Source organism: Sciurus vulgaris (genome assembly GCF_902686455.1).
Source record: "Sciurus vulgaris genome assembly, chromosome: 6".
Taxonomy (NCBI): Eukaryota; Metazoa; Chordata; class Mammalia; order Rodentia; family Sciuridae; genus Sciurus; species Sciurus vulgaris.
The window spans coordinates 104,649,696-104,675,103 of NC_136466.1; the positions used below are offsets into that span (position 1 = coordinate 104,649,696).

Below are 25,408 nucleotides of genomic sequence, written 5' to 3' on the forward strand. Positions count from 1 at the left end.
GGTTAAGTGCCCCTGGTTCAACTCACAGTACAACAAAAGGAAACCAAATTGGACATAACATGACGCCATTCTGCCCATACTATCTTGTTCATAAAAATGTAAAAAGTAAAGGGTAAAAACACATCTCTCTGATGGGCTATAGGGCAGTCATTAATATATATTTTTTAAAGCTATTTATGTGGGTTGGGGTCATGGCTCAGTGGTAGAGCACTTGTCTGGCATGTGTGAGTCACTCACTGGGTTCAATTCTCAGCACTGCATATAAATAAATAAATAAAAATAAAGTCCATTGAAAACTAAAAATATTTTTTAAAAACAGCTATTTACTAATAATAGGATTAGAAAATACCAAATTTTTAAAAATTAGAATATAAAACCATAGATAATGATATTTTATAATGTGTATATACATATATACATTTCATGTATTCTTTATAAAATATATTTAATATGTAATACATACGTGCATATTTTGTGTGTATGTGTCTATTCATATAGACTAGTGTGTATGTCTGTATGCATATATACATATACACATGTAAATATATAAAAACGAGAAGAAAATTCATATAAAGTTTAATAAACATTACCTCTGGATGATGGAATTACTGAAAATATTTACTCTGGGTAGTCAAATTTCATAAATTTTCCATGCAAATATATATTTCCTATAGTGAGAAAAAAGTTATTTATCCAATTTTATAGAACATCATTGAAAGAATAGTACTGCTTAAAAATAAATTAAAATGTTGGTCTCATTTAAGAAAAAAGACAAGAATGGTAAAGTACATAACTGAATTTTGAATGCTGTGATTGTATCTGTTATCTGGATGACTGAAAGTTTATTTATTTTTCTTTTCCTTTTAGATCAGTATCAAGGTCATAGTACAGGACACGTTGACAGGCATTGAGAAACTTGTTAGTGTGGCTTTCTCTACATTTGTAGCCAAACCAGTTGGAAAAGAAAAGGTAAATTTTCTACATAAAGAGGTGTCTCTTCATGTAAATCAGGGACATAGTAATAAAAGTATCAGAATTATTATGGGGAAAAAGACATTTGTTCTTACCAGGAGATATATTTCCAAAGATTTGCAACTAACATTTACCACAAATTTAGGATTCAATGGTAACATCATAGGATTTGAGTAGTAAGATTTTTCAAGGCCTAGGATCTTAGAGAAAAGGAGATGTAGCCGGTTTGAGAAAGTCAGATTAAGAAAGAAGGGGGGAAAAATCGCCTGAAAGTCATCTCGCTTTCAAAATATTTCCTACTAGTTTAGTTCTTTTCTTTTGAAAACATGAAGATTGAGTTAAAATAGTTTTTTTAAAAGCAGGAGAAATGTAGCAAGTAGTAGCATGCTATGGTTTAATCATTTATACCTGAAGGAAAACCGTCAAAGTTGCTGAGTTATTGAACTTTAAAACTAAGCTTCAGGGTATCTTGGGGTAACAGCATCCTTCAAAGCAGCACTTTGTCCTGATGCACATGCTCAGCTGCCCACCCAGCCGGGGACCAGATCTTCTCCTATGGGGGCTGCTGCAGAATTCCTTGTTATCATTCTTGAAGTTCCTGCTCAGGGTCCCAGTGCCTGGGGTAGGGATCCCATTTAGTATAAACATTGTTAAAAGGTAATATGATTTAAATGTTTCACTCCAAGGATTGCTCTAGGAGTGGGCAGAGTGACTTCTCCTGGTTCCACTTGGAAGTGACAAGGGGTCTCCCTCTGGCAAAGTGCACAATTTCTTCCTCAGACTGCCTCCAACTCAGAGCAGGAAAAAAGCAATGTTTCCACTGTACCCGGCAGAGAAGGCAGCAGCTGTACACACCAGCTATTCCTCACCTGGGCCAGCATGATGCCTGGGTGGCATGTGGGAGTGCTTAGAGTGGGAGCTGTGCCCCAGGGGACAAAATCCTCTGGGGCACATCTCCCACACTAGGCCTGATTTAAACATGTTGCAAGGCAAATTCAGAGTGCCCAAGGTGCTGCTTTTCAAACTGAAGTTCACATCAGCTTTTATATTATTTAAAATGCAGCTGTCTGGGCTGTATCTTGGGCCTTCAGAATTACAATCACTAGTGCAAGAACTTAGAATCTGTACTTTGACAGGGATTCCAGGCATCCCATGTTCATGAAAATTCGAGAAACTGATATTGGTCTTTCCAACCTTCCTGTTTTCATGGAATCCCTAAACTCTTGGGAATGAGAAAATTATGGGGCAGGTGGCTAGTTCCCATATCTGACAGCAAGTGACAGGAAGGAGTAAACATAACCAGCCTTCCCTCACGTGGTAGAGGAGGACCACTGCTTTGTCCCTCCAGTCTCAGACTCCTCACTGAATTCAGAAATATGTGGTATAAGCATATAATTGTCACACTTCAGTTCACTCTCTGCTGAGACTGAAGAACAGGTTTCTGAGAGCCTTTCTGGACAAGCAGCTATTTGAGCTGCTGCCATAACTCTCTGGTTAGAGAACATCAACCGTAGAGCCCTTTTCCCAGACTAATGGATTTTCTGGTTGGTAACATTCTTTTTCAGTAGCACATCATGAAGAGAGCCATGAAAAGCCAGTGGTTTGGTTTGAACTGACAAGACTACCTGGATACCTGTCCAAAGAGAGTTTATTCCAGGATGAAATTGGCAATGATTAACTATACTTAGGCTAGCAATTACACAGGCCAGATCATGGAGAGGACACACAGAACTCCATGAGGTGTGCTCAGCCAAGGTTCACTAAAGCTGAAGGAGATGGCAGAGCCTGGGAAAGAAGGCACAGGCCAACGTCAGAGAGGTTCCACTTCCAGCAGTGGCTAGCTCCCAGGGTCCTTTTTCCAGGTCTCACATGACATATTTTGAAGATTAGGAATCACCAGGATACATGTATGTTGTTTTGGTTTTTCAGGAAAAAACAAATTTACCAAGTGGTCCTTTATAGTCCTCTGGTCACAGAACTAAAATAAGACTACGTAATGAGGTAAACCAGTGTGAGCTGTGAATCTACTCATTCCTGACCAGATTAGACAAGGCAGTCCAGGAGAGCTTTGGACTTAGGCAGCATACTATGAATCAGTAGCTTGGCTCATCCTTATCTGGGCCAAGGGTCAGAACTAGATTTGAGCTGTCCTGATATAAGCCCAGAGCCAGCTTGTCCTTTCACACACAGTCAGAGATGGGCATCTTGGGAGTAGCATGAGCCCTTGTTACTCTTGCATCATATTTCCAGGTTTCTGGAGGTCATCTAAAGCTTTATTCTGACATATTGATTATTTCAGTTTGCTTATTAATGTTTTTACCATGTGATGAAGTTTCTCCTGGTACAGGATAGCTTTCTCTAGATCATCATTATCTCCCCCCACCTTTGGTGTTCTTAATTTTTCAAAAGATAGAAAACATTTCTTGGTAAGAATTCACCAGAAGAATTCAGGGGAATCACAGTCCCTGCCCCCACTCATCTATCTGAAAAATGTCATATTTTGTAGTTCTGTGGAAACATTTTTAAATAATGTAAAATAAAAAGGGATAAGTTTTAAAGGCACATATTTCATGAAGAAATAATTAATATACCATACTATATTATACCTATTCTGATTTTTTTTTTAAATTTGAAAATATTTTGAGAAAAAAGTTAGAATATGTTTAGTGAAAATGTCCATAACTTCTCTCTTAACTGGAGTTACAAAACCATATAGCTTATAATTTGTTTTTATAAAATTCATGTTGTGTTCTTATAACTTAATAAGGCAATACAAATGAATAATTTTCTTTCTCCAGATTCACTTAAAACCAGTCATACTTCTAACTGAACAAGATCATGTGGAGCATAATCTGGCTTCTGAGAGAAGGAAAGTTCGATTACAACATGAAGACACTTTTAACAACTTAATGAAGGACAGTAGCAGCTTTGAAGGTCAGCAGATCCACCCATAAGAACTTCATATGACTGGGGCAAGTGACTGGGTTCTTTTTAAGGGTACGCTTATTTTTACTGTAAATTCAGTCCTGATATGCTGGATATCTTCTGCAACATACTGAGTGGCTGGAGAAGGAAGGGACTCAGAATATAATTGGTGGCACCTAAATCATCTTTAAGTAAGAGGATCTCCAGGGAAGGAGATGGGGAATAAAGGACTAGGCAGTTGGAGTTAAATAACACTCAGCATGGCGGATGGATGGCAGCCTTGCTGTACTCCAGCATAGTGCTCCACAGTTCACACTTCCTCACCCTTGGCTTCGTGGGAGCTGCACATAGTCCCAACAGAGAGGAAGCTGCAGCTCTGAACTGGGAAGACACTTGCTAAAGATCCCATATGATATGAATGGAAGGGATAAGATTCTGTTCTTATTTCCTGGCATTTTCCAAAATAACACTGGGTTTTATGAAACAAACTTACTTAGTTCTCTGGCAGTGATTTTCCAGGTTCTTTGAGACCTTGTAGAAATCCCTTCTCTTTCCCCACCCTTCCTTTTTGTCTGACCCCAACTTCCAAAGCCCCAGGGGGGTGACGCAGGAGAGCACAGTATGGAAGGAGATAGGGTGAACCATTCCAGGCTCCTAGAAGGTCCAACTGCACCTGGCCAAAAAAAAGAAAGAAAGAAAGAAAAAGAACACAAATGACCAGGAAAAGAATGGAAAAGAGAGGCAGGAAGAAAAGGAATGCATAGTGACCAGAGGCATGAGAAAGGCAGAAGCTGGAATGGCAGAAGTGTGGGGGTCTCAGTCTGCCCAGGTGATATCATCATGGTCCTGGGTCAACCCCATAGAAGGCCTCTGGGGTGGAAGAGATTTTCAAAGGTTTCTGGTTTGATAAATTAGAGCTAGTAGAGCTGGTAGCTATAGGGACCCTTAAGGTCAAGGGGCATTGTTTTCCAGGATAGGAAAAACTTGGTAATGATTTTAGAGGATCAAGATGGTAAGATCATTATTGAGGAAGAAGTTGGTTTTAAGAGAAAGAGATAACTCATGTCACCCTGTACTTCTAACAACTGAAAACTTTTTTATTCATTTGCTGACCTTTTAAAGGGCAATATCCATTCTCAAACTATTTTTAAGGAAATGAAGACTTCATGTTTAAATCACTATGCTGAGAAGAGTGAGTCTTCTTTTGTAAGGATGGGCTCAGTACCAAAATATATTTTAAATGCATTTTGCACAAGTAATGAAATAGCTATACTTGAGAACAGTCCTAAGACAGACTAGACAACCATTAATAAAAAAAAAAAAAGCTGAAAAATCAATCAATCATCCCTAAATGTACCCTGCTCTCTTCTTGCTGCTAAAATCCCAGGAAAGAAATGAAATGACAGACAAAATACTTTCTAGTGTTCTAAATCTTACTATATTTAACAAGTAGCTCTCTAAGAGTATCTCAGGAAAACTCAACTATTTAACACAATTATTATTAAGTATAACCAGTTGCTCTGGTTTCATTGGCCTTCTTTTCTGCACAATTATGTCTTTTTAAAAGGCCTTTTGTCCTCATTGAAACTACAATGACACTTCCTGAGTTTTTAAGGAGAAAGTAGAAATAAGCCACTAATGACTTTTAAGTTGCAATGTCAGAAAAAAGTTCTTTTGAAGTCTGCATATTCATCCAGAGATTTTGCAAAAATTTGCTTCTAACTTATCCCTCATCCAAATTATGTGTCTCAGGAATTATTCTCCACCCTGCAAACCTGGAACTGTCTTGAGAAATCTCTGCCACTAGGAAGAAGTGAACCCTGTGCCAAGTGAGGGGCTGGTCAGGTTGGTCTGGTGCTTGCAGAAGGAGGTATAGAAGTGATTGTAGATAAGATCCTGTACAGTCATAAAGAAGGATGAATTCCTTCCTCCTCATCAGAGAGAGGAAAGAATGGCTTGCCACCTGCTTTGTTCTCTCCAATACATGTGTATTCAATGCCCACTTTGTGCCAGGAACATGCTTGCTGCAAAGGTAAAAAGATGAACAGTGCAGACTCTTTACTTTTTGCAAAACTCAAAGTTTAGTGCTGGAGACAGACATGTGAATAGATTAAAAATAATGTAGAGTGAAAAAGAGCATTGTAGTTTCCAGGTACTGTGGGAGCCCAGAGGAGGAACCTTCGGGGGTTCAGGAAAGACCCACTGGCTATGAGAAGAAAGCCAAGAAGGTGACGCAAGCAACAGTGTGAGGAATGACCCAGCAGCACAAACCCAGAGGCTGTGTTAGGGGGCCACCATCACAAGAGCATTCTAGAGAGAAACTCAAGAGAAAAAAGGCAGAAAATGAACACAGGACCATGCCAGGGAGACTCTCTCAGGCATGTTTAGAAACTTGGCCTTTCTTCAGTCCTTCATGGGAGCCAGGAAGGATCTTGAGCAGCTTGTGGCATGACTAGACTGTAATTCAATAGGACCACTCTGGGCAGAGGGAGGAATTTATCAGGTGTTTTACTCAATCTTTTTGCCACTGTGATTAAAAGACCTGACAAGAACAATTTTAGAAGAGGAAAAGTTTTTCTGGGGCTCATGGTTTCAGAGGTCTCAAGTCCATAGACAGTTGGCTCCATTCCTTGGTGCTGAAAGTGAGGCAGAACATCATAGCAGAAGAGCATGGTAGAGGGAAGCAGCTAAAGACGTCATACCAGGAAGCAAAGAGAGAGATGCCACTCACCAAGTACAAAATACATACCCCAAAAGCATGCCCCCAGTGACCCTCTCTTGCCAGCAATTATGGTTTTTTAAACCATAATTGCTGGCAAGAGAGGAGGAGTTCCTGAGCCAGGTCTTGAGAAGAGAGAAGAGAGAAGGAGTTAAAACACATACCCTCAGTAATCAACAGAGTAGGGTCTGATTGAATGTGGGAAGATGGGCAAGAAAGAAGAAGGGACGCGGGGTAACTCAGGTTTCTGATTTAAGCAGCTGATTAATGGTGGCTCCATGACCTGAGTTAATGAACACAAGGGGCAGGAGAGAGGTGGTTTTGGTGAAGTGGATGACAAGCTCAGTTTCAGATATATGGAGTTTGACCTTTTCATGAACATCCAAAAAGAAGCCAGGGTTGGAGAGAGGCAGCTCAAGAGACAACAGCTTTACAGATGGTAGTTCAAATAAAGACAAGGACAGTACAAGCAGTCATCACATAGAGCTCACATAGGCAGGGGGTGGGCCAACAATGGAACCTGTAGGACACAGGTATCTAGTCAGAGCATAGGAGGAAAACAGGAGAAAGCAATGTCACAAGTCCAAAGAACAGTTAGGAAAAGAAAGGAGTGGTCAACTGTGTTCCAGGAAGTGAGTAATAAATACTGGCCAGCGTTGGGAATAGGGGAATCATGGGTGACTCTGGGTTAGTGCAGTGTGGGAAGGGAAACATTTGGGTGATCCTGTATCAATTAGAGGAATATACAGAGGGGGAACAGCTCACCATAACTTCTATGTCATATTCACATGGCAAAGCAAACTCTTAATATTAGGGTTTTTTTTAAATTTATTTTTATTGTAAACAAATGGGATACATGTTGTTTCTGTTTGTACATGGAGTTAACAGCATACCATTTGTGTAATCATACATTCACATAGGGTAATGATGTTCGATTTATTCTGTTATTTTTTTCCTTCCCCCCACCCCTCTTTTTCCCTCTATATAGTCCCTCCTTCCTCTGTTCTTGCCCCCCTCCCACCCCCCATTATGTGTCATCATCCACTTATCAGTGAGATCATTTGGCTTTTGGATTTTTGAGATTGGCTTATTTCACTTAGCATGATATTCTCCAATTTCATCCATTTGCCTGCAAATGCCATAATTTTATTATTCTTTATAGCTAAGTAATATTCCATTGTATATATATATATATATATATATACCACAGTTTCTTTATCCATTCATCAATTGAAGGACATCTAGGTTGGTTCCACAGTCTGGCTATTGTGAATTGAGCAGCTATGAACATTGATGTGGCTGTATCTCTGTAGTATGCTGATTTTAAGTCCTTTGGGTATAGGCCGAGGGGTGGGATAGCTGGGTCAAATGGTGGGTCCATTCCAAGTTTTCTAAGGAATCTCCACACTGCTTTCCAGAGTGGCTGCACTAATTTGCAGCCCTACCAGCAATGTATGAGTGTACCTTTTCCCCCACATCCTCGCCAACACCTATTGTTGCTTGTGTTCTTGATAATCGCCATTCTAATTGGGGTGAAATGGAATCTTAGGGTAGTTTTGATTTGCATTTCTCTTATTACTAAAGATGGTGAACATTTTTTCATATGCTTGTAGTTCTTCTTCTGTGAAGTGTTTGTTCATTTCCTTAGCCCATTTGTTGATTGGTTATTTGTATTCTTGGTGTAGAGTTTTTTGAGTTCTTTATATATTCTGGAAATTAGTGCTCTATCTGAAGTATGAGTGGCAAGGATCTCCCACTCTGTAGGCTCTCTCTTCGCATTGCTATAGTTTCCTTTGCTGAGAGAAAGCTTTTTAGTTTGAATCTCTCCCAGTTATTGATTCTTGCTTTTATTTCCTGTTATTTACTCCTGTTTATTTACTCCTGCTATGGGAGTCCTGTTAAGGAAGTCTGATCTTAAGCTGACATGTTGAAGATTTGGACGTACTTTTTCTTCTATAAGATGCAGGGTCTCTGGTCTGATTTCAAGATCATTGTTCCATTTTGAGTTGATTTTTGTGCAGGGTGAGAGATAGGGGTTTAGTTTCATTCTGTTGCATATGGATTTCCAGTTTTCCCAGCACCATTTGTTGAAGAGGTTATCTTTTCTCCATTGTATATTTCTGGCACCTTTGTCTAGTATTAGAAAATTGTATTTATTTGGGTTTGTCTCTGTGTTCTCTATTCTGTACCATTGATCTACCTGTCTATTTTGGTGCCAATACCATGCTGTTTTTGTTACTATTGCTTTGTAGTATAGTTGAAGTTCTGGTATTGCAATGCCCCTGTTTCATTCTTCCTGCTAAGGATTGCTTTAGCTATTCTGGGTTTCTTATTCTTTCAGATGAATTTCATGATTGCTTGCTCTATTTCTGTAAGGTACATCACTGGGATTTTAATTGGAATTGCATTGAATCTGTATAGCACTTTTGGTAGTATGGCCATTTTGACAATATTAATTCTTCCTATCCAAGAACATGGGAGATCTTTCCATCTTCTAAGGTCTTCCTCAATTTCTTTCTTCAATGTTTTGTAGTTTTCATTGTAGAGATAATATGAGGTTTTTTAAAAAAGTATTTTCACTTGGAGGTGGTGGATAACATAAGAAGAGCTACCAGCATCCCAGCCCCTGACAGCCCATTTGCAGCAGGTGTGGACGGTGAGGATTCCATGACTATTACAGCTCTTAGTGCAGCTTGGCTATTTCGGAGTCTCTGCTTTTGAGGGAAACTGAGACATTGTCAGTGTCATTCAAATCAACAGGAATGTCGCACAGCAGCACTGGCATTTCACAGGAATGCAGTTCTCTCTAGATCTTGTTCTTGCACTCAAGCCAACATAGGTGGAGCCTGTTCCTCCCCGGTTCCTGTGGCTGTGCACCCCTAAGCCACCCACACCAGAGATTGGCTCTGTCAATCCTAAGGCTGAATGGCTAGAAACCGGGTACTCAGAGCCTCATCTACTTCCTCTGGCAGTCAGGTTTACCGGCTAGTACATAGTTGCTCTTTTCTTATCCCGGTACTTGCTGTCTATCACCAAGACCTCTCACTTTGTTCTTCTTAGCTCACCTAGGTGAAGCTAAAAGTAACCAAACAAAACAAGAATAGTAAATGGAAACAATAAACATACTTATATGATAGATTTGTGTCAAGCTGAAATAATATAGGTAGATTGTTCCAAACAATACTGAATATGCAGAAAGTGCCGGTTAATATTGCTATTTAAGAGGTTTCCACTCACAGAAGTAACTGGTGAGGACAGTTAAAGACTGTACTTTGAGAAACTTGACTGAGAAGGATGAAAGAAACAGCCTGGAGCTAGAGGGGCCTCTCAAGTTCAAAGGGAATTGTTTTTCAGATTATGAAAACTTGTCATGGTTCCAGGCTGATCAAGATGATGATAAAAATCATTATTGAGAAAGAGGTTGGTTACAAGAAAAAGATAATTCCTATCAAACCTGTTATTTGAACACCTGAAAATTCTTTGGGAAGAATTTATGGTACTCTGTGAGGCTCTGACCTCTCTGTAAGGGTTAGTCTGTTGGGACAGGTTGCTAGGTCTGGTGACTTCATCCCACTTACCAGGTAAACTCAGGTAACTGCATTGACTCCTTCTGTCATTGTACAAGTTATATCAATAAACAAAATTGCAGCAATTTGTCAACAGTACTTTAAGCACTAGAGACATTTTAAATTAATTTATAACAGGCAAGTACTATAGGCATTCAATGTAGGGATAAAATGATTGAAATCGACTTTAGTTTCAGTTTGTTAGGAGGTTGGCTGAAGCAGATCTATATGTCTGGCTTAATTTAGATTATAGATTTTTTAAAATGCTGCTTTTATCATTGGTTTCACTTAATCTAGCCTAAAATAGATTATTTTACATTTTTTTGGACAAAACAACTGTTAACCTAACTCTATTTATTTGCTCTTTTGGGAAATTTTTCTAACTTCCATACCACCGATGACATGGAACTGAATGGGCAATTTCTCCTGAAGAACGTAAGCACTGAACCCTGACTCTTAAAACTTCAGTAGAGAGCTGGTGTTTGCTTGCTGCCCCTTGGATCTGATAGCTGTCTTAGATTAAACAATATGTTCTAAAAGAAGGTAGCCAGATCATCTCTGTCACTGAACTATATTTTTAGAAAACTATTGCTCTATATTAGTTGTGCCATCAGATATAGAAGTGTGCATATTCTTCAAGGTGGTATATAATGGAAAAGCATGTTATGATAATAGCGATAAAGTTGAATTCAGATCCTGTTCTTTCAGAAGGAAGAATATAAATATGTGAAATATTAGGTTTCATAAATGCAGGACTTTGGGGGAAAAACTTTTGTACTACTGGGCCATTGTTTGGAGACTAGGCATATTGGGGGAAAAATTAACATTGGAAACATTTTAATTACAGATTTTCAGTAAGGAATCAAACCTTCCTGATCCTTTCTGGATATGCACCATGAAAACAAGAACTAGAATGACCTCAGTTCAGGTCAGAGTTCCAGACCTACAAATGTGGAGGGAACATAAAATTGTCCAAGCAGAATTATGACTCACTACTTTGCAAACATTCAAAGTACAAGCATCAAACTTGACCACTTGAAGCCTGCAGACATATAAGAAGGTTGGATATGAAAAGATGTTGGACCTCACTAGGAATCAGAGAAATGAAAATTATAGCCAACATTTCATATCCACTAAATTGGAGAGAATGGGTGTCTGATAATACTGTTTAAGCCAAACAGGAAGCAGTGGGAACTCTCATAAATAGTGGTCAGAAGTGCGAGGCAGTACAACCATTGCATGTCCTAAAAATATTTTGTTGAGAGTAAGGATCATGAATGTGAAGTGAATCAGCAAAGTCAAGTTCATTCATCCATTCCTTTAACAAATATTGAGCACTCATGTTGCATAATTATATGAGACTAAAAAATTTCATAGTTTTTGCTCTGCAGAGCTTAGGATCTAGTGTGTCAGATAACAGAAAATCACACAAATGAATATAAAGCTATAGCTAAGAGAGAAAGAGGAGGGGGGGAGAGAGAGAGAGAGAGAGAGAGAGAGAGAGAGAGAGATGAGGTTCATAATGGTGGGACTTAGATGTGGTGGTCAAGGAAAGAGTCATTGAGAAAGTGATCACTGAGATGAGCCAAGACAGAATAGCAGTGAAGCGGTGGCAGGTGGTGGTGGTGACCAGGGGGACTGTTTCAGAGCAGTCATATGCTCTGAAGTTGAAGATAATTGTCTGGTTGTTTTTTGTTTGTTTGTTTTATGAGGCAACTGAAAAAAAAAAAAAAAAAAAAAAACGGCCAGTGTGGTTGAAGGTTTGGAGCAGTAGGAGGGAGCAAGCAAGGGAGAACGTGATGGTGACAGTTGGTGGCCATCATTCCAGCTGTGACTAGAGACAGAGGCATAGCCAGAGCAGGTTAAAGGGCTCAGAGAGTATGGGGAGGGTTTGCCAATTCATGCTAGAACAATAGTAACTACTAGCAAGTTTTAAGAAGGAAACTGAAATAAACAATGGAACAAATGGGGAAAACATAAAAGACTGTCAATTAGGTACATAACAATTCCATTAGGAGGTGGAGTTAAAGGTCTCTGTACTACCCTTCTTGGGCACCTAGGTGGGACTGCTCCTCCCTGTTACCAACATCAGCTACATCTGTGCCCTCCCACTGCCAGCTCAGCCTACCTCTGACGGTCCAACCAGGGTGGTCCCCAGGTTTTGTGAATCTCCCTCCCACCTTCCTAACAATAGTGCGTGAGGTTTAAGCCTAACTGGTGATTCACTGGGTGATGCAGGAAGCATATTTGAATACATTTTACTGCTTTGCATCTGGAGTAAATGATTTCTCCATTGTTGAGAGTAAAAACCAATTTGTCTGTAAATGAAGCTGATATGATTCAAAAGAAGCAGAAGGACACAAGAGAAGTACAGCAGATTGTGTCTTTTCTGCTATGACTGCGTTCATCACAAGACAGTTTGCACAGGAGGCCGCATCCCCACTCTGAAGTTTACAGTGCGCCAGATTCTCAGTGTCTGTGACCCTTCGTAGCTTGAATTGCTTTATTTTTAATGACTTTATTAAGGTATAATTGACATACTTAAATGACCCTTATTTAAAGCATTTAACTTGAGAAGTTCTGACATGCGTATACCCTATCACCACAATCAGGATAATGACATATCTATCACCCCCAAACTTTATGTCCTTCTTACCTTTCCACCACCTCCAAACAACTGGGATTTAAATGAAAGTATTCCTTTAATCAAGATTCAGGTGAATTGGTTGGATAGGTTGGGAAAGGCCCTTTCTAAGCTGATATCCTGACCCTGCTACTCACTGAATATGCCACCCTTTATGTAGAAATCACTCCGAAGAGCTGGTTTGCTTCCTCAGTTTTAAGTTTTTAATAACAATTTAATTCTTCTGACAGTTCCAGAGCTGAGTTTGCTGCTGGTAAGGAAAAGTCGTAGCCCAGGTGCCCTGGCTGACTCCACCATCTATGCTGTTTGACCCCTTTCAGATCCTACTTGTGATGAAGAGGAAGGAATCGTGGCCACAAGGGGCACTGCTGTTCAGAGCATTGAACTTGTGCTCCCACCCCACGCAAACCACCACGGGAACACATTTGGTGGCCAGATTATGGCTTGGATGGAAACGGTGGCAACTATTTCTGCAAGGTTCTTGGTTTTGACTTTTGGTGTGTGATTTGGGGACCAGAGGGGAGACAATTAGAAAGCATCTGAGCTCTAGTTATTGGACTAGTCAAGGAGTCAAGGAGAGAGAATGCTGCCTTTTATCAATATGAGGAAATCATTCATCACTTACTAGCTTACCTTAGGAATAATCTGTCCTTCCATGTGAATGTGAATATATAAGTTCTTAGCTCAGAAATAAAACTGAACCCATAGTTTGGATACTTTATTCTGAATTATAAATGTTGATCTTGTGACAGTGCTACTGACGGTGACGATGTTTATGACAAAGCAGATGGAAATGGAAGACAGCCTTTACACTAAAAAAGAGTCAAGTCATAAACCTTTTTAAAAGCAAGTCACAGTTAGGTCTGACCTTTAAAAGTGCTGGTTAAAATCATTATGGTCAAAGAACTAACTGAAAAAATAAAAAGACAAAGAGGGGAGTACTTGGAAGAATACTATAAAACTTTCCTCAATTTCTGAAAAGGTTATTTTATTCTTACTGGGACTATGTAGGTAATTGAGTCGTTTAAGGAACACTCTATACTCTGGAAATGCCTACGAACAGGATCTGCCCTTCTGACAATTTTCATAATCACTGAAAATTAAGGTTTTATTTCCTTTAAATTAAAAGAATTTTATTATTAATGTGTCTGTAGTTATGACTATAATTAGAAACCTGTAGTTATCCTTTCTATAAATTATGCACAAATAAGAGAGCTTGTTTTTTAAGTTAGATTGTCATTCTTAAAGACAAAAAGGATTTGAACTTGAACATGTTCTATTGTAAAAACTTACCACATAATTAACAATGGTGGAAGCTGTTCACTTAATGTTAGCATAATTCTTTAGAGTAACTGAATAACAACAGTAGGAATCTAAAATGAGAAAAATCTAAAAGGAGAAAATTATGGAAGTAGCTTCTGAAATTAAATGCTCTTTATAGCTATTTCTAAATTCCATGCACCCAAACATTGTAAAATGTGTCTCTTGTAGCCTTTCAGGCTTTGTGCACCCATCCAGGTTTGTGAGGAAAATAAATTTGCCTTTTGATCTGTGGATTATTCAGTTGAGCCAAGCTAAGGAATGGGTGTGAAGGGCACCATCAGGCAGTTGCCCACTCCTCTGCCCACTCCAACCTTCCAGTCACACCTTCCTGGGTCGTAGTCACAAGCTTTCAGGATAAATATAACCCTCAAATTAGGACAAAAGGCACTGGTTTGCTTTTCAGCAGTACTTCCACAGGGAGCAAGATAGGAGTGAATCACCAACATCTTGGTAAATTCCCCATTGCTTGTGGACATGTTGAAGTTGGAATTGACCAAATATTTGTAGGTCACGTACAGAACTATTTGCAACACACACATCCAGCGACAAGTTGTTTATTTAGAAAACAGGCTGGGGTGCTATCTACTGCATCCATTCAATGAATCAACAGTTCACAAAAATATTTTGGACAGTAATTGTTGTCGTCTCTCTCCTTCCCTTTGTTTCCTCAGCCGCCTGTGTAAGGGGCATCCCTTTCTGAAGTCTGTGGACATGTTTAAGTTCCGGGGACCATCGACAGTTGGAGACCGTCTTGTCTTCAATGCCATTGTCAACAATACATTTCAGACCTGGTAAAGAGTACTGTGATGCACAAATTCATACATATATTCTTGTTTTTATTTCAATCTGGAGGTGAATGGAGGGACTACTTTAACCAAGTTGCTTCTAATTTTTTAAAATTTCCATCTTCAAAATTCATTCCCATTTTAAGCCTGTGTTCTGCTCGGGACCTCCTTACACAGTAAACTGTGATGGGCTGGGTGTTTTGTCTCATAAGGGTGGTCACATGTGGCAGATGGCCCAGGATGGTCTGACTTGTACCTGCCTTCCTAGTAGAACTATTAATTCTTCCTTTTGGCCTCCAAAGTGTTAGTGATCTTTTGGGCAAGTAGCTCACAATGAACCTGTTATTTACCATCATGAATCCAGACTACTTCCCAGTTATTTTTGTTATTCCTGATACATAATGAAAAGATTTTATTTAGTGTTTTTTTTTTTTTTTCTTTTTAAATATAAAAAAGAGAATAGATATGTTTCCTGTCCAATTTCAGTGTTTGGTTCTTTAACCTCCCCTCACTCCATTATGAAATATGTTCATAAAATGTATTTACATGTAAAACCCAGAGTGGCCTTTACCCTCTTGAAGGTGGGAAAGTGGAAATGCTCTCAGGGGCTTCTGCAAACCAGTCCAATGAACTGAAAAAGGATTTTAAGGTTGTACACATTTGCTGACAACAAGCGAAACTAGGGCCTCATCCTCCTGTTGGTGGGAGGAGGAGGCCGTGGTGGCGGGCAGGGGAGGCCATGGAGCCCTGGTTGTCTTGCCCACCCCCTGCGTCGCCCTTGCAGCGTGGAAGTTGGAGTGCGAGTGGAGGCCTTCAACTGTCGGGAATGGTCCGAGGGCCGAGGCCGCCACATCAACAGTGCTTTTCTCATTTATAATGCTGTTGATGATAAGGAAGAACTCATCACCTTCCCCAGAATTGAACCCATTTCACAGGTCAGTTATTACCACGTGAGCTTCGACAATCAGAACTGCGGGGCCAGAGTCCTACTCGGAATTTCCTCCCACCAGCAGCAACCTTGATGGCTTGGCTTTTCCCCTTTGGTTTTCCTTCTTCTTTTCCTAACAAAATGGGCTTTTTCATCCTCTCCCTACATCACTCTTCTGATTTGTTGAAATGATTCAGGCCCTGGAGCCTGTACTCAGGTGCACACTGGAGTAGTACGTGACCTTCTGCACCTCCCTCTTCTGAATCTCCTCTCACTTCTTCCCATCCAGTCTTCGGTGCTGGGCCACCTCCATTGGAAGTGTGTTTGGTCCTCACCCAGGAAGTGCCTTATTACCGACACTTGCCTTTTCTAAAAACCCTATGGTGAGATTTATGTATAATTCTGGTAACAGAAATCAAAATAATCTCCACTTTTAAAAAAGAATGAAAACAACTGTAGAAGGCACACTTGTATGGGTATAACTGCCCTTTGGGATTCAACACAGTCACCAGGTCTTTGTGAGGACAGGCACGCTGCCTCCCACTCCATTCCAATGGACTTAGGAGAAAGATAGTTGAAGATAGTAGCAGTAAACTATTAGAAATTTATTTTACTGTCTTTTTTTAATTAAAGGATGATTTTAGACGCTATAGGGGAGCCATTGCACGCAAGAGAATACGCCTTGGCAGGTAAGAGACATAAGGTGTAAGGATTCCAAGGACCCTTCTCTCACTGACAGATTATATTACAAAGTGTCCTTCTCTGGGTCTCTGTTCCTACATAATGGAAAAAGAAAAGGACTAATGTTTCTGACTGTGAAAACTGGCTACTGACTTGTGGAAAAGACTCTTCCTGGTTCTGTCAGTAAAAGCAACTTTTTAAAACTGCCAATTTCAGCTCATAGTTACTATTGTGCGCTAAATGCAGGGAAGAAAGTTGTTATTTAACGTTTTAATTTTTTTTCCAGGAAATATGTTATTTCTCACAAAGAAGAAGTTCCACTCTGCATACAGTGGGATGAAAGCAAGCAGGTGACATTTTTATGATTTGGACCTCAACATTACAAAAACAAAAATCTTGTTTAACTGAGTCGGGTTGTACCTACACAGGTTAGATGAAAAGGTGAATTATATCAACCCATCATTTCAAAATTAAACAAAACCAAGGTACCAGTAACTGTTACCACCCGTTTGTTCACCGTCTTGGTTCAACTTCTGTGTATGGTTCCCAAACTACAAACTCAGGATGCCTGTCCACCACCAGCTGTGTTCAAATAGCATAGTCTATTGTGATCTGGTTTCTTACCATGATTGTGCTGAATGACATGCCCACAAGCTTACATTTAAAAATTCATATGGATATGAGCTTCTTTGTGACCTATGGATGAAACCAGTGCCTCACACATGGTAGGCAAGTGTGAGCTACACTCCCCACCAGCCTTGCATTTTTATAAAACAACAAAGTACATTTGAATGCTTTTGAATATAAAATGTAAAGGGGAAACCCGAGTTTATTTATCAGCAGTATCATTTCAGCTTAACATATGCATTCTCTAACAGGACCCATTTTCTTTCTTTTCTTTTCCCAACTACACAAAATGTTTATTATTGTTTGACAAAAATAACCATAAGCAAATTCAAAGAACAAGTGAGAAACTGGAAGAAAATATTTCTACTTATATGGCAAAGGATTAATCACCTTCTCTATCTAAAAATGAGTAATAATAAAATCCAGCAGAAAAATAGGCAAAACACATGATGAACAGATCATTCACAAAATATATGTGAATGGATTTCAAATGCATGAGGTATTCAACTTCATAAGAGAAATCTAAATAAAACTAACCTGAAATATTTAGTGTCTGTTGGTCTGGCAAAAATTGAATAACTTGATGAGGTTCTGTTTGACTCTGTGGAGAAACCTTCTCATATATTGTCACTGTGAATATAAAATGGTTTAGACCCATATGGAGAAAAATGTTGCAATTTCTAGTAAAATTATGTATAATCCTACAGTGCCCATTTTCTAACCAGAAAATATTTGCTCTCATGTCTATGCATTGAACATACTGCTTTTAAAATATTTGTATTTTAGGCATCGTTGAGTAATGGCAATGTGGAGGCGCTCAGAAAGCTGGCGGCTAAAAGGAGCTGGGAGGTTATCAGTGCTTCAGAAAAGGTAGGTGACACATAGGCACCTGCCCTTCACAAAGTTAGCGTGATGGAGGTGGGTCTGCTGCTCCTCTTGCTGCTTTGAAGAAGATAAAAAAAATATATATATATTTTGGGGAAACTTTTTCTAAGAGGGAAGCATCACTTCAGTCCTGTCTCTACATGCTAGTTGATTTGGTCCTGGAAATATGCCCCACATATTCCTGACTCTGAGCTTAGGCTTTTTTGTTTGTCTGTTTTTGGAACCAGGAACTGAATCCAGAGATGATTTACCAGTGAGCCACATCCCCAGCCCTTTTATTACTGTTTTTTTTTTTTAACTTTACTTAAAATTATTTATTTATTTATTTATTTATTTATTTTTATTTTGAGTCAGGGTCTTGCTAGGTTACTTAAAGCTTTGATAGGTTGCTGAGGCTGGCTTTGACCTTGGATCCTCCTGCCTTAGCCTCCCAAGCCACTGGGATTATAGGCATGTGCCACCACATTTGGCTGAGTTTAGATTCTTGTATCCTACCTCTCCTTCTCTCTTTACGTCTCCATCTACCCCAATCCAACCTGGTCTTCAAAAGCCAGGACAGATGCTTCTCTGTGAAGCCACTCCCATCTTAATGAACTTTCCCTCTGGCAGCTGCTTTTATCATGATTTATTTAATTTGTCAGTTAATTCTGCACTATCTGGTAACATTTCTTCTATAGCCACCGTGAACTGATATTTAAGCCTTACATAGCAATTTAGCTTTTTACATCGTCCCTCACTAGATTATAAATTTCTTAAGAAAGAAGACTTGTCTTGATTTCTTTTGTATCTCTCCTAGCAATTTCTATAGTACTTTTCATGTCACCAAATTTAAATAAACATATATCATTTGGATTTTAATGTTAGTTAATTTCAGAGCACTGTTAGGCTCTCAGGAACTGATGCTTACACTAACTAGACTCTAAGGTCTCTGGGGACCATTTAAAATGCTCCCAAGTACATTCCCAGACATTAGGAAGGTCCAGCACCCAGTGGGTGCTCAGTAATGTGGGCTCTCTGGCTGTGCTCACGACTCACTATGTACTGTTCTTCATCATCAGTAGAGCAGTACCCAAGGAAATGGAATAACCAGATGTCTTGACTTTCTTGGGATAGTCCTGGTTGATACCTGTTGTCCCATCATAATTATAATGTTCCAGTTTGGTTGATGGATTGCATAATTACCTCATTCTGAAATCTAAGTAAATACTTCATTGATTCTTTCCAACTCTGACTTCCTCTGTGTGTTTTATTTTTGGTGATTTGCTTTTGTCATATTTTTATCCTCACTATTAAATCCTTTCAGGGGCTTCCTTACTCCCTTTGGATCCAGTTAGGTTTTCAATTTTCTTTGCATTGTTCAGTGATGCAGAAACACAGGTTTAATACAGCTAAAGTATTTGTTTCTTTTTATCTCTCATAAAAGATGCTTCAGTACTTTATTTTCTTTTACTGATATGAAATTTGTTTCTTACATAATTGCTGGCACTGTTATAGGAGTCCTAAGCCAGAGGTCTGTGAGTCTCAACTAGTAAGTCTGGCCACTTGCCCCAAAAACAGAATGGAAAAAAAAAAAACAGTGGCGAAAAGCAGGAAAGGAACTTAATCTAGAGCCATATTGGGAGGACAAAATGAGATCCGGCGTCTCAGCCCGGTCTTCAGGTTACTGACATGAACTCTAGGTTTAAATAAAGGAAGAATTGGGGAAGCGGGTGAGAGGTGTGCTTAATTAAGTGGTCCTGGTGGAACTTGGTTCTGGTTGATCGTTGTCTCGTTTCTGGTTCTGTGAGGTGGCTCTGGAGAAGTCCTTGTCACTTTAGGGGGTGGTCTCCATTTGCTGCTCGGGATGCGTATGTATTCCGTCATCTATGAGACTGGAAGGGGTCATTTGATTTCCTTGACATGATTGCTGCTGCTGGGATTGGGGGGAAGGGGTGGTCTCATCATGGCTGCCATTCCTGGAACGTGTTGGGCAAAGACTAGAGACTTCTATATACCGCTTCAGGGTCCGGAACAGGATGTTATAGAAGCTGGTAGTTGATTGTCCCCGAAGATCTTAAAAATGCCTTAGTTACTCTTATCTGGATGTCCTCAGTCTTAAAGGAGGACATGACAGAATAGATAAATTTAGGGCAAACAAACCTTATATTACAATTTTTTAGATGAACACTCCTTAAAGAAGGCAGGGATGCCAAGCTTGATCCTGCTTTTAGTTACCCATTGGGCATCTGTAGGCCCAAATGAAGAGTCAGTGCTTTTAACGAAAACAACTTCTAATTCTCAGTTATAGCATCTGAGTATTCATGAGCAGCAATGGAAAGTACAAATTCATGTCTGGAATGAAACAAAAAACATATTTAGTGAGTTTTATAATGTAGTTAAACTTCAGCTCTTTTGGAAGTTGTGATCAGAAACAAACCCAATTAATAACTTGCCAGTGTTGTAGAAGTGCCATCAAGAATTGACTCTTTATATAAATATGTATCAGAAGATATTGTATAATTAAAGGATCATTCTTGTGTTATCACTTTTAAGTCTGAATCCCTCCTTTTAAAGATTATATTTATAACAAAATTCTGATTTGAAAAATCTGGTAAATTTTTTTCTTTCTGAGTTATCCTTTTCTTCTCTCCCACTGTTTACAACTTAGGTATTTTTAATTTTAAAGTGAATTCTCAGGCTGGGGTTGTGGCTCAGTGGTAGAGCACTTGCCTAGCACATGTGAGGCACTGGGTTCAGTTCTCAACACCACATAAAAAATAAATCAATAAAATAAAGTTATAAAAAAAATGCAGCTCCCTTATTTCTGTCACCTTTTAGTTGAATGATTCTTAAGTTTATTTAGTTGAATAATTCTTACAATAATCTGTTAGAAATCATATTTATTTTAGATTTTAAACTGATACTTGTTTTTGATACAGTTAGTAAAAGTATGGTATTTGAAATGAAATTTAACTCATGTTTCATTTTCTATGTACAATGATGAATTAGTTATAGTAGTAATATAAGAAGCAAAACGTGTATTTTGGGAACGTCACACCTGTACATAAAACTGCTGAAGAATAATTATAAGGTAGTTTATAAACAAGTGAGAAACTGTAGTGTTTAAGCTAAAAAGTTTACTCCAAGGAGATTCAAAGTAAAGTAAGACCTACTTAGGGTGAAAGACCAAAAAGGGGGTAATTCTTATCTCTTGAAAGATGGTGTCAGGAGTAAGGTGCAGGAGGGTGGAGAAGGCTTTCTAGGAAGAATTTTTTGAGCTGAGTCCTTCTGATGTGAATTACCCCAAGAGGGAGACTGGCCTGATTAGAGTATCTTTTCATGAAGGAGTAGCTGAGAATGTGCTGGGGAAATCATGTGATCATTGGAATAGTATGAACCACTGAAAACCTCTTCCCAGGACAGAACCCCAGAAGAGGAAACAGACCAGAAGGGAGTTCTTCTTATCAAAGTTGAGGGTGGGGTGGGGACCACAGCTCCACCTGCCCACCCCTGCCCCCACCCCCTTAGCCCTGTTGTTATCCGAGGTACCTCTAAGGAAAATTTGAAATCCTCTTAGACTTTTATAAAAGCCAATTTTGCCTTATTTCCCATAATGCAATCTCAATAATAGTTTGTCAACAAACAGTACAAAAATTCAAAAATTTTTGTTATTTCCTTTTGTACCATTTATGTGACCTTCAAACCCAAATTCAAATGGAATCTTCTTAGAATGAATAAATAATACCACTAATAAAAATATTAGTAAGCTCACATTAGCAACTCTTGAGCCTACTTACTTTAAGCTTCATTTCACAGAATCAGTTCTCTAACCACCATTTGATAAAGGAAATGTTTGAGTTGTTACAAATGGAATTTAACCTCTGTTCTCCTGAGCATAAAAGGGAAGTCATTTTCTTGGAGAATTGTCTTTGGAGAATTTTTTCATGAAACAAAAGCTGTCTTTTTCTTAACCAAGGTCAGTCACTGTTTCTTGTCCACTCTGCGGCCAGGTCCCTGATTTGGGTAGTGGGACATGGACGACTGTGTGGTCCTCACCTTCTGGAGGAAGGAATACAATCTCACATGCTCACCTCCTGGCATTCAGTACGCTGAGGGAGCTCTGTAGAGGCAGAATTTAATGGTCGCGACAGAGCTTGATGTTGACTTTGGCTCCGGGATAGGAAGCAGCACTATGTGTCTGCAGCCTGAGGAGCAGCTCCCTGGAAAAGTGCTGCTTTAGCTTCCTAGGACTGCCATCTCAGGATGCCACACACCGGGTCAGTGCCTCTTGGTTCTGAAAGTTGGGAGTCAGAGAGCAAAACATTGGCAGGGTTGGCTGCTTTAGAGGGAAAGAGGGAGAACTGGGGTCATGCCTGGCACCTAGCTTCTGGCAGTGTGCCAGTGCTTGGGTTCCTTGGCTTGTAAATGCATCCTCGAATGAATCTATCTTCATCTTCAGGTGTTGTTCTCCTTGTGTGTGAGTCTATGTCCAATTTCTCCTTTCTATAAGATGTCAGATTAGGGGCCCACCCTTCTGTGGTGTGACCTCATCTTAACTAATTATATCTGCAATGACCCAATTTCCATGTAAGGTCACATTCTGAGGTCCAAGAGGTTAGGACTACAACATTTGAATTGAGGAGGAGAGAACACTGTTCTGCTCCTAACAAGGGCTCAGCCCAATATCACATCCCACTCCACTCTGGCTTCACCAAGGAACCTGGCTGCCCCAAGGCCAGAATATGACCAAGGATCTAGAATTTTTCCAGGCCACATAGCCTCAGTTCTTCTGAGATTTTTCAGAGCCCCAGTGGTCTGGCCTAGAGCCACCTGCCCACCATGTTTTGAGAAAGTGGCTTCCCCCTGGATTTAAGTGATCTTTCTCTCCCCTTGTGCTGTGGGCACAGGGAGGCATTCTCAGGCTAAGTAGGGGGAGTCTCAGCAACCTGCTGGAGCTCCATCCACGCTTTCCTTTGTGTCTGACATCTACTCACAGTCTAGGCCACATCTGCCTTTGCAGACGGGATTTAAAGTCATACTTGGCATCAAAGAGATACTTTGCAGAAATAATCTCTTGTTTGTATCAATGCTGCTTTTAATTAATTTCTCATTTTTTTATTTGCTTATTAATTACATCTGTGTATGTATGTGTATTTTATGTTTAAATACACACATATTAAAATAATTACTATACATATATTTAAATAAATAAATAAATGATTTTTCCATCTGCCTGATTCCTGCAGTGAAGTCCTAACCTCCTATTTGTTTGTCTTCTCACAGTTTGTTGCCATGGGAATGACAGCATGGCAAATTTCAACACTAACTTCAAAGTACCCTGAAAGAGATGGAGAAAATGAGCAGAAAAGAAATGTGCTCTTAGCAGAACTCACATCTTGATTATTGTCAAAAGCACAGTAGAGGGAAAACTCCCTCTTCTTAACAAGGGATGCACTAATGTTTAAATATATGTCAAATGGCTCCCCCAAGATGGGCCTCCTCTTATCTAAGGAATAATATACATTAGAAACCCAGGAACTGGCCTCGCAGAAGGATGAGTCCTGATGATACAAAAATCAAAGAATGCTTTGTGCTGAGTAAATAGGGTGCTTCAGGGGTTCTACTGAGAGCTCGAGTTGGTTCTGGAGGTGGTTGGCTTGTGTCCAGGGTCCCCTTAGCCCACTGGAGTATATGCTGATATCCTGGGAAAGTGTCCTAAGCCATAGCACTGAGGGACATGAAGCACTGGCCTGACTAGCAGCATAGTGATATTTTCTGTTGTCCCTGGGTAGAGGCAGGCAAACATCATCAGGAGATCAGGAGAGAAAGGCTTATGTTCTTCGTTTTTCAAGAAAAAAAATCTCTTGCACAGTAAAAAACCCACCCTTAAGTCACAGAACCAGCATCCTTGTCAGACTTGTAAATACCCAAGTACTCATGATGAAATTGTTATGTTATGGCTTCATTTTTATTCAGGTTACAATATGCCTTTTAGCTCATGTAATCCATCTATGATATGAATATGTACATCTATTCATATGGTTTTTAAAAGAAAAAACATTAATTTTTCTCTGGTAATTTAATTTTTCTTGTTAATATCTTTTAGATAAAAATATATACTCTGGAAGAGCAAGATGTTTTAGCTGTTTGGGTTGAAAAGCATGTGAAAAGCCCAGCAAACTTGGCTTATTGTCTCTTGTCGGACTTTACAAAGCGACCTCTGTGGGACCCCCATTACATGTAAGAACAAATTTAATTTTTTTTCTTAATCAACCCTGACATCATATGAAAGATGACTTCCACATTGTAGTCCATCTCCAGGACCCAATGTTTTGTTAATTAAGAGTAATTATTAAATCTTACTGTGCACAGAATACTATGTCAGGTGATATTGAGAGATGCGAAACAAAAATGAGAATGCTCACTAATTGGTCATTTACATTGAGTTGAGAAGCTTTACCCACATCTACTGTAACACTACCCATAGCACCAAGGTTGATAGTATTCTTGTTTCTGAGACCTATAGAGATTGCATACACAGCAAATGGACAGGACCTGTATTGGAATCCACCTCTGCCCAGGCTCCCAAGTCCACAGTCTTCTACTTTAACAGACATCCTCAATGCTCTTGAGAAAGTAATTACCCAATGCCCTTCCCACTCTCGAATTTTCACAGGAAGTTCCTTCTTTTTCTGTGAAGCAATGCTCTCTGGCAGGAAGCTGTCTGAGTAAGCTGGGAGTCCTGACAGAAAGGCACTCCTTCCTACTCCCCTATCCATCATGGCCCGTGCCCACCGACCTACTTCTCTTACTCTTAATTCCTGTTTCCTTATCCCTAATTCAACCTCTTCCATGATCTCTCCTTTCCTGGAATATTGTCAACCCTCCATATTCATGGATTCCACATCTGAATATTCAACTAACCTTGGATCAGAAATATGTCTTCCCTAAACAATACATATAACTCTATAGAGCATTTTCATTGTATCAGTAATCTAAAGAGGATTTAAACTATGTAGGAGGATGTACATAAGTCATATGCAGATTTTATATGAAAGACCTGAGCATCCACACTGCTATCCACAGGGATCTTGATACCAATCTCCTACAGATACTGAGAGACAACTGTTCAGAGCTGTGCATGTCGTCAGCTGCACTCAGTTCAGGCCTCTCAGCTGTAGCATCCTGCAGGGTCACAGATGCCTTGCTGAAAGGCAAGGGCTGGTCAGCTAGGCCTCCACTTATAGTAAATGTTACTATTTATTGCCAAATCTTGACAAGGTAGAGTTACATCTTTAAAATATCTAAAACTCACTGTGATTAATAGTATGTAATAGACAATTTAATACCACTAAGATGAAACATCTCTGGAGT

At 39.5% G+C, this 25,408-nt stretch overlaps 1 protein-coding gene across 1 annotated transcript in view; it reads left to right on the top strand.

Annotated features, from left to right (window-relative positions):
- The window catches only part of ACOT12 (acyl-CoA thioesterase 12), a 48,116-nt gene that overhangs the window by 16,823 nt on the left and 5,885 nt on the right, over positions 1–25,408 (top strand). The window contains exons 4-12 of the mRNA XM_079144077.1: positions 868–969; positions 3,771–3,906; positions 13,147–13,303; positions 14,821–14,940; positions 15,719–15,869; positions 16,496–16,551; positions 16,830–16,893; positions 17,957–18,040; positions 24,141–24,274. Coding sequence (XP_079000203.1) covers positions 868–969; positions 3,771–3,906; positions 13,147–13,303; positions 14,821–14,940; positions 15,719–15,869; positions 16,496–16,551; positions 16,830–16,893; positions 17,957–18,040; positions 24,141–24,274 — 1,004 coding nt within the window. The remainder of the gene's footprint in view (positions 1–867; positions 970–3,770; positions 3,907–13,146; positions 13,304–14,820; positions 14,941–15,718; positions 15,870–16,495; positions 16,552–16,829; positions 16,894–17,956; positions 18,041–24,140; positions 24,275–25,408) is intronic.